Source organism: Aptenodytes patagonicus, chromosome 25 (genome assembly GCF_965638725.1).
Source record: "Aptenodytes patagonicus chromosome 25, bAptPat1.pri.cur, whole genome shotgun sequence".
Classification (NCBI taxonomy): domain Eukaryota; kingdom Metazoa; phylum Chordata; class Aves; order Sphenisciformes; family Spheniscidae; genus Aptenodytes; species Aptenodytes patagonicus.
This window is the reverse complement of record NC_134973.1, coordinates 2,577,515-2,586,836: the sequence shown is the minus strand read 5'-3', so window position 1 is coordinate 2,586,836 and position 9,322 is coordinate 2,577,515. Positions and strand designations below refer to the sequence as shown.

Below are 9,322 nucleotides of genomic sequence, written 5' to 3'. Positions count from 1 at the left end.
GGTCTGTGTCAACCCCCGTAGGGACCTCCTCTCCCGGTGCTGGGGCTGTCGCGCCAGCGGGGCCCGGCGGTGCTACGCCTGCCCGGTGGGGAGGGGGAGCGGCGGCGGTGATGCGGCACCGGGACGGTGTTGACGCCGGGGACGGGCCTTTGCGGTGACCAGCGGCTGCCTTATGTAACGCTGCGGCCCGGGCAGGGGCAACGGTACCGGCGCAGCGGGCTGTCACCCGCCTGCCGCGGAGCAGCGACGGGAGGAGGGTTGGGTTTTAGCGGGGGCTCGCCTGCGGAAAACGCTGACGAGGCAGCGGTTTGCAGGACACCGAGCCAGGGAGGGAGCGCGCCGGGCGCTTGCGCTGCAGCCCCAGGCCCCTCTTGCTCGTTAGGCCGGTGTCTGCGGTGCCCTTGCTGTGGGTTGTCTCGTAACGCGGGCTGCACAGGCAGAGTTGACGCCGGTGCGACTCTGGCGGGTATTCCTGGTGTCGGTTGGGCTTCCTAGAATTGCCGAAGCTGTTTCTATACACCCCGTGTCTTTCTGTCCTCCCCCCCCCCCCCGTCATTCTTCAAGGTGAACTTCACGGTAGACCAGATACGGGCCATCATGGACAAAAAGGCCAACATCAGAAACATGTCTGTGATTGCCCACGTCGATCACGGCAAATCAACCTTGACCGATTCTCTGGTATGCAAAGCTGGTATCATTGCCTCTGCCCGCGCGGGGGAGACCCGTTTCACCGACACAAGGAAGGATGAGCAGGAACGGTGCATCACCATCAAATCAACGTGAGTTCCCTCCCTTCAGGCACCTCGGTGCTCCTGCTGCGTGATCTGAGCTCGAGGGCTTTGAGTCCTCCGCTGGTTTCATCGAGAGATGAAAGAAGACGGCGTCAGGCTTTCTCTAGTCTAGTTCAGAAGCTCATCGCTTGGTCGTGAGGATTGCTTAAACGAAAGAGCGAGTATTGATTGGCTTGTGGTGAATCATAGAGCGCTACCTTGGTGGCCACTGGGAAATAGGCGCGCAGCGGGAGCTTCAGCCTTCCATTTTAGCGCTGGGGCTGCTGGGTGCGCTTGATGTCCGCTGGAGTCCGGCGGATGCGGTGTGGAGACTGCCTTGGGAGCATCTCTGGCGACGTACCTGCCGGCTGCGTCACCATGGGCCATTTGAGACCCTGAGGGGCATGAAAAGGGATCAGAAAGGAGGTTGGGCCCAGTAGAAAAAGCATAAATCCTTGAGTGGAAGAAATGGAACCCTCTTTGGGCACTTTAAATGGCATGGTTTCAGGAGAGGTTATGGTTTCAGGAGAGGTTATGGTTTCAGGAGAGGTTATGGTTTCAGGAGAGCGTAGGAAGGGTAGATTTTAGCCTGCGCTCCTGGTTATTTCCCACATTGGCCTCCCAGGAAGATGCTTCAGGAAATCCTTAAGCCCAGGCACAGCTGTCTGTGTGGGATGAAAAGCTGTTTCGAAGCGTTGCGGAGGGGTAACGTGTAGATAATAATTTTAATGGTTTTTCTTTTTTTTCCAGAGCTATTTCCCTATTTTATGAGCTCTCTGAAAATGATTTGGCCTTCATCAAGCAAAGCAAGGATGGTTCTGGTTTCTTGATCAACCTGATTGACTCTCCTGGCCACGTGGACTTCTCTTCAGAGGTCACTGCTGCTCTTCGTGTCACTGATGGTGCCCTGGTTGTTGTGGACTGCGTCTCTGGTAAGGTTTGCTGCAGCCATATGCAGCTGGAGCATATGTTGGGCGAGTTTGAAGACGAGGATAACTAATTCCCCTGTGTTTGGCAGGCGTGTGCGTGCAGACAGAGACTGTGCTGCGTCAGGCCATTGCCGAGAGGATCAAGCCTGTCTTGATGATGAACAAGATGGACCGAGCGCTGCTGGAGCTGCAGCTGGAGCCGGAAGAGCTGTACCAGACCTTCCAGCGCATCGTGGAAAACGTGAACGTCATTATCTCCACGTATGGAGAAGGAGAAAGTGGCCCCATGGGAAATATCATGGTAAGTGGAAGGCCGCGTTCGAAATTAGTGAGAGGGAGCAGTTGCGGCTCTTTCCTGTCTCAAGCGGAGGAGTGAGAGTAGAGTAACGAAGACGCCCGTACTACCCAGGCTTGCGCTGGTTTGGAGCTCTCGCTGGCTTTCCTTCCACATCTTCTGTTAGTTCAAGGCTTGAGCAAATGAAGGCTATAAATAGGAGACAGTCTTTTCTCTCCTTACCAAGGGTGCCCTTGTTTTGTAGGACACCTTCCTGCCCACGTCACATCTGTGATGGTGGGTGATGCGAGATCCTAGGCTCCTATGCAGCATCACTCCCCCGGCAGTCTTCCGAAATGGAAGGGCAGTAGGTGTCTGCCAGTCCCTGCGCTCCGAGCGCCGCTCCCCGCTGGGTTCCTGGGTAGCGAGCAGGGCTGTCGGCTCGGAGGAAAAGCTTGCGCTTTGTTCCTGTTGAGCGCTCTCCCGCATGCTGCAGGCTTTCATGTACTGCTGATGCTTTCCGTGAAGGACAGGAATCTTACCTGCACGCAAAGCTGTGTAGCTGCCGAGCTGTCCGAGTACGGAGTTGGTCGAAGTGATGAAAAACCGATCTAGTTGTGCGGTACAAAGCTAAAACGGTGGGTGTGTGGCCAGGCTGTCCCCAGACCTCGGAGATGGCTGCTGTCACGGAACTGCTCGAGGGCCCCATAGTCCCGAAGCTCCATCTTCAAACTCTTTTAGTACTTGAGTGTTGTTTGGGACTGAGTAGGCTGACTGCTGTAACGCTCCGTGGCTGTAAGAGCTGTGGCTGTTCCTCTGTAACCCAGCTCTCCCGTTCCCTTTCAGATTGATCCGGTGCTTGGTACCGTCGGCTTTGGTTCTGGCCTGCACGGCTGGGCTTTCACTCTGAAACAGTTTGCCGAAATGTACGTTGCAAAGTTCGCCGCCAAGGGTGATGCCCAGCTGAATCCATCTGAGCGTGCCAAGAAAGTAGAAGACATGATGAAGAAGCTGTGGGGAGACAGGTGAGGAATCGGGGCTGTTGACTTTAATTCCAGATCAGCTCTGTGGGGCTGCAACCTGACGCTGTAGAAGATGGGTGAGGAGGGAGGATGTGGTTGCGCCTGCTTACGGCCCTGTCTTAGTGACTTGGCGCATGTGCTAGCGAAAGAACCGCTTCCCATGAAACCTTTGCAGAATAGGAAACACAGAAATGGGGAGGGGATGGTGAGTTGGCAACATGAATTAAATGTGTCTCTGAAAACCTGAGAGCGATGGAGGAAAGTATGAAGATGGTTCTTACTCGGCAGCTCTTTCCTCTGGCCTGAGCAGGCAGAACAAGCCACGCTTCTGTAGCTGAACTGGGCGTTGATACTTGTCTGACTTGATTCTTCCTCCAGATATTTTGATCCTGCTACTGGCAAGTTCAGCAAATCTGCTACCAGCCCTGATGGAAAGAAACTGCCCAGGACCTTCTGCCAGCTCATCCTTGACCCCATCTTCAAGGTGAGTTCCTTAGCGTTCAGCCCTTGCTGGTGCCTTACGCCCTCTGGTTCGGTGACGGTGCGTGATGATGGAAAATTTCTTCACTTTGACCTGACTTGTCTGATTGAAGAAATTTAAATATCTGACACATCTCGTTGCTCTGCGCGGGCAGGGGAGCTGGTAGTGGATATTGTGCAGGCGAGTATGTGTCTGAGCCTCCAAATGGATTCGGCTGGGGGATGAGCAAGAACAGAGATTCTCTTTAGAGACGTTTGTGCTGGTGCTTCAAACTGGGTCACTGGCAACGTTTCGTAACTGCTGCTGTCATTCCAGGTTTTCGATGCAATCATGAACTTCAAGAAAGAGGAGGCGGCTAAACTGATTGAGAAACTGGACATCAAGCTTGACAGCGAAGATAAGGACAAGGAGGGCAAACCCCTGCTGAAGGTGAGATTGGTCTGAATCGTCTGTGGGGAGGCGACGAGTAGCTGTGCTGCTCCGACTGTGTAAACTTACTAAGCAGCTACAAACCCTGCTTGGGTGGGAAGGTGCTGTTGGTAGCCTCGAGGCTGGGGAAGCAGGGGAAGTTAACTGCCAGGTTGTGAACAGTCTGACCCGGTCTTACTCCTCTGATCTCCGCTCAGGCCGTGATGAGGCGGTGGCTGCCTGCCGGAGATGCCCTGCTGCAGATGATCACCATTCACCTGCCTTCTCCTGTCACAGCCCAGAAGTACCGCTGTGAGCTGCTCTACGAGGGACCTCCCGATGATGAGGCTGCCATAGGTATGACGAGCCGCTGCTTTGCTGCCAGGCGTCTCTTCACATAAGCGCTCAGTGCTCCAACACGCCCGTAGCCATCTTGTTCTCCAAGTACACAGCTCGGTAGCTACTGTAATTCTTGAGTCTAGCTTTTCTAGTATGGATCAAACAAGCTTACGAGCTTTACTCTGGAGGATAGCTAGCTAAGTAACTGGAGAGTAGCCAGGGTACGCGCCAAAGGCTCAGGCTGAGCCTCTGTTCATTTAAAACATCTCTTGGCAATGGGATCTTTCTGTCGGGTGGGGCTGGCCAGCCGTCTGGACAGAAGTGAACGGGCTGGGACAATAGTGGGTACAAATCCCGTGTTGGGATTTGGGGTGAGCGGGGGGGACAGGGCACGTAGACCCAATGCGAGACACGGTACTGAACTCAGCTGATCTCTCTCCCTCCCCCCAGGTATTAAGAACTGTGACCCCAAAGGCCCCCTGATGATGTACATCTCTAAAATGGTGCCAACCTCTGACAAGGGACGCTTCTACGCTTTTGGACGTGTCTTCTCTGGTCTCGTCTCAACTGGCTTGAAAGTCAGAATCATGGGACCAAACTACACGCCTGGCAAGAAGGAGGATCTGTACCTGAAGCCGATTCAAAGGTCAGTCCTGCCTGGGGTGTGCTCTGCGGTTCAGATTTGTGGTTCTAGTACTGTCTTGGGTCTCTTGTCTCTCGGGCCAGGCCAGGCAAGGCGCTTGGCCGTGGACTTCAAGTCTGCTGCTGAACTCCAGGATACTGCCTGGTGGGACCTCTTCTTTCAGACTTCATTAAAACAACTTTCTCTTTCGCCAGGACCATTCTCATGATGGGCCGCTACGTCGAACCCATCGAGGACGTGCCTTGTGGAAACATTGTTGGTCTGGTTGGTGTCGACCAGTTCCTGGTGAAGACTGGAACCATCACCACCTTCGAGCACGCTCACAACATGAGAGTCATGAAGTTCAGCGTCAGCCCCGTCGTGCGCGTGGCTGTGGAAGCCAAGAACCCAGCTGACCTGCCCAAGCTGGTGGAGGGACTGAAGCGTCTTGCCAAGTCTGACCCTATGGTGCAGGTGAATGTCTGAAACGCTTTCGGGGACAGGAGAAATCCTGGTCCCGCCGGCACGGGAGGCTTCTGCCTTTAATCGTGATTGCACTGGGGGTGCTGGCAGAAGAGTCCTGAATTGAGTACTGGTCCCAGCCCTGCCAGAGTGGGAAGGAATACCACGTTTCCCCTTGGGGTTGGTGCTGAGTCATCCCCAGTTGGGTGGAAAGAGCATCTAAAAGTAGCTCTGAGTCAAGGACAAAAATGGGAGACAGGCACTAGTGTTTTATGTGCGAGAGCTTTTGCTGTGTTGCAGTCGAAAGCCTCACCTGCTGTGTAAATGGTCTTTTCAGTGCATCATTGAGGAGTCCGGGGAGCACATCATCGCTGGTGCAGGGGAGCTGCACTTGGAGATCTGCCTGAAGGATCTGGAAGAGGACCACGCGTGCATTCCCATTAAGGTAGAGGGGCTGCAGCGGCAGAGCTGTTGGTGGGCTCTGAGCGGGTATCTGGTGAGCTGCCGTTTGGTTGGTGGCTCACTGCTCTGCTCTTTGTCGCCGCAGAAATCGGATCCTGTTGTGTCCTACCGTGAGACGGTCAGCGAGGAATCCAACGTGATGTGCCTTTCCAAGTCCCCCAACAAACACAACAGGCTGTACATGAAGGCCCGGCCCTTCCCGGATGGCTTGGCTGAAGACATCGACAAGGGTGAGGTCTCTGCTCGTCAGGAGCTGAAGCAACGAGCTCGTTACCTGGCTGAGAAGTACGAGTGGGATGTCACCGAAGCCAGGAAAATCTGGTGCTTTGGTCCCGACGGCACCGGCCCCAACATCCTCACCGACATCACCAAGGGAGTGCAGTACCTGAACGAGATCAAGGACAGCGTGGTGGCCGGCTTCCAGTGGGCGACGAAGGAGGTAAGGGGCAGCGCCTGGCTCTGGTCACGGCGGGGCTGGCATCGCTCCGGGGCAGGCGGTGTCATAAACGGCTACTGCACATCTTTTTTGAAGAAATTTCAGAAGACTGTCACGTACGGTGCAACATATTTATAATTCAGAAGTATCTTTTAGGAGAAATGAAACTCACTGGCAGCTGGAGTGAAGATGTCATGTCAGTTTAGGCGCCCAAAACACACAACCTCAAGACAAAAAGCCTTCTCCCAGGACTGCGGAGAAATTCATCGTGGCAGCACGTACTTTAAAATTTTAAAAAGCTTTTTCAGAGAGAAAAAAATGCAGCAGCAGGGACAGAAACTATTGAGATGAATAACACAACTGGCATCAAAAGAAAATGAAAGGTACTCTGAGAGCCTCAGCAAAGATCTGGCCTTGTTTACCAGTTATTTTTTCAGGACGAGACAGGAGATGACTCCAAAATAACAAGTTGACAGGTAGACTGGGAACTGCTACAGGAGAGGGTTTTTTTTTTCCCCCCGTTTACTTTAAGTTAGTCTCAGTCTAAAGAAGAAGATACCATGCCAACAACTCTTTTTTTTGTCCCAGTAAACATGAAAAACTACTTTTCCTGGCCAGATGCTTGGGTTGCAGCATCGTAAATGTGCGTCAGCGCTGCTGCTGCTGCTGTGAACCTTGGAGCTGTTGCGTGAAGACACTGGTAGACGGTTTCAGTGCCTGAAGCCTTCTCTGAGGAGCTGCAGCGGTGACTCCGAGGCAGCGGTAGCGGGTTCTTAGGTCCTAGGCAAGGAAGGCGACTTGCCGAATGGCTCCTTGCTGTGCCAAGCGAGCTCTTGTGCTTCCTGCTCTAGGACCCGCTTCCACGGAATGCCCGTAAGCCGAGGGACCGGAGCCTTCTGGTAGGGAACGCCAGCTGTCCCCCGGCACGGCGTCGGTTGACCCTCCTGCTTTGCTTTTCCAGGGGGTCCTGTGCGAGGAGAACATGCGTGCCGTGCGTTTCGACGTGCACGATGTCACCCTGCACGCCGATGCCATCCACCGCGGAGGCGGGCAGATCATTCCCACTGCCAGGAGATGCCTGTACGCCTGCGTGCTCACCGCTCAGCCCAGGCTCATGGAACCCATCTACCTTGTGGAAATCCAGGTGAGGAACCTCCGCTCAGCCCAGAAGATCCTGCGCGAAGGAAACGTGAGCGGGCAGTTTGCGGTCCTGACACCTCTCTCTTGCAGTGCCCGGAGCAGGTGGTCGGTGGCATCTACGGTGTGCTGAACAGGAAGCGTGGCCACGTGTTCGAGGAGACCCAGGTGGCTGGCACCCCCATGTTCGTGGTGAAGGCCTACCTGCCCGTCAACGAGTCCTTTGGTGAGTGTGCTGGTCCCGGGTACGCGGCAGCTCCCGGGAGCTTGATACCAACCCTGGGAAGGATTGGAGATCCTTTGTTGTTCAGCCCTCTGATGGCAATGGTCGTAGAATCATTTAGGTTGGAAAAGACCCTTAAGATTGAGTACAACTGTTAACCCACCACCAAACCGTGTCCCCAAGCGCCACGTCTACACGACTTTTAAACACCTCCCGGGATGGTGACTCCACCCCTTCCCTGGGCAGCCTGTTCCAATGCCTGACAACCCTTTCGGTGAAGACATTTTTCCCAATATCCCATCTAAACCTCCCCTGGCACAACTTGAGGCCGTTTCCTCTTCTCCTGTCGCTTCTTACTTGGGAGAAGAGACCGACATCACAGAACGGTTTGGGTTGGAAGGGACCTCTCAAGGCCATCTAGTCCAACCCCCCTGCCGTGGGCAGGGACATCTTCAACCAGATCAGGTTGCTCAGAGCCCCGTCCAACCTGACCTGGAATGTTTCCAGGGATGGGGCATCCACCACCTCTCTGGGCGACCTGTGCTGGTGTTTCACCATCCTCAGAGTAAAAAATTTCCTCCTTACAGAATCATAGAATCATTGAGGTTGGAAAAGACCTCCAAGATCATTGAGTCCAACCGTCAACCCAACAGCACCATGCCCACTCTATCCAGTCTGAATGTCCCCTTTTTTTTAGTTTAAAACCGTTACCCCTTGTCCTGTCGCTGCAGGCCCTGCCAAAGCGTCCCCATCTTTCTTCTAAGCCCCCTTGAAGTACCGAGAGGCTGCAGCGAAGCCTTCTCCAACCCCAACTCTCCCCGCCGTTCCTCGCGGGAGAGCTGCCCCGTGGTTGACATCTCCGTAGCCTTTTGGGACGCCGCTTTGGCTTCCTTCGCCCTAGACGCGTGCCGGTGGTGACCCGGAGGGCGGGTTCTGCTAGAGGGGACACCGGACTACGCCCGTTCCCCTTCCGCCTCACCACCCCCACCACCCCTCTCTCTTCTTCCTCGCAGGTTTTACGGCGGATTTGAGGTCCAACACGGGGGGCCAGGCTTTCCCCCAGTGCGTCTTCGACCACTGGCAGATCCTGCCCGGGGATCCCTTCGACAGCGCCAGCCGCCCTTGCCAGGTGGTGGCCGAGACCCGCAAACGCAAAGGGCTGAAGGAAGGCATCCCCGCCCTCGACAACTTCCTCGACAAACTCTAATTAAACTCGTTGGACTCCGGGAAGGGGAGGGGGGGAGGGGGGAGGGGGAAGGGGGAAAATTAATTAATTAGCGTTAACCCCCGTGAGAAGGGGGAGGTGCCCGTGACCGCCATCTCCGCGTTGGTGATCGGTTTCACAGCGATTTGAGACTTTAAAGGAGGGAAACGAAACAAAAAAAAAAAGCCTTATAGGTTTCTGTGTTGCACATGACTCATCTTTGCCCTTGTAACTAAAACATTTCCACTAGATTTGCCCAATTCTGTATTTATTTGACTCGAAGCGTTTCTGCGGAAGGTCGGGGGGGGGGGGGGAAGGGGAGAAGCGCTCCTTCATTTCTCCCCAAAATGGGGTAAATGGATGCAAAATGAGGAAGGGGGGGGGGGGGGGAAGGGGAGGATGCCCGCCTGCAGTGTGATCGTCTGTCGTGACCATCGCCGCCTGTGTTAGTGCCGCTGGAATTAATAAAAATTGGATCGTGGTGACCGATGTCCTCTGGGTGCTTTGCCGGGGGGGGGGAGGGGGGCGCCCCCTGGCGGGCGGGAGGACCCGG

At 54.9% G+C, this 9,322-nt stretch overlaps 2 protein-coding genes and 1 non-coding gene across 3 annotated transcripts in view; all 3 read left to right on the top strand.

Annotated features, from left to right (window-relative positions):
- Positions 1 to 133, top strand: part of MAP2K2 (mitogen-activated protein kinase kinase 2) — a 1,909-nt gene extending 1,776 nt beyond the window's left edge. Inside the window, exon 3 of the mRNA XM_076359682.1 lies at positions 22 to 133. Within this exon, the coding sequence (XP_076215797.1) occupies positions 22 to 133 (112 nt within the window). The remainder of the gene's footprint in view (positions 1 to 21) is intronic.
- Positions 134 to 564: 431 nt separating this feature from the next.
- EEF2 (eukaryotic translation elongation factor 2) lies at positions 565 to 9,254 on the top strand (the record flags this gene model as incomplete). Its single annotated transcript, XM_076359656.1, is given in 14 exon segments — positions 565 to 779; positions 1,521 to 1,702; positions 1,789 to 2,000; positions 2,820 to 2,998; positions 3,374 to 3,479; positions 3,792 to 3,905; positions 4,103 to 4,241; positions 4,674 to 4,869; positions 5,061 to 5,319; positions 5,645 to 5,752; positions 5,855 to 6,208; positions 7,167 to 7,349; positions 7,436 to 7,568; positions 8,579 to 9,254. Coding segments are annotated over 14 exon segments (2,574 nt in total), but the record flags the coding sequence as incomplete, so codon positions are not given.
- LOC143170978 (small nucleolar RNA SNORD37) lies at positions 3,538 to 3,606 on the top strand. The gene has a single exon (XR_012997120.1). It is a non-coding gene; the product is annotated as a small nucleolar RNA SNORD37 (small nucleolar RNA).
- Positions 9,255 to 9,322: the final 68 nt, after the last annotated feature.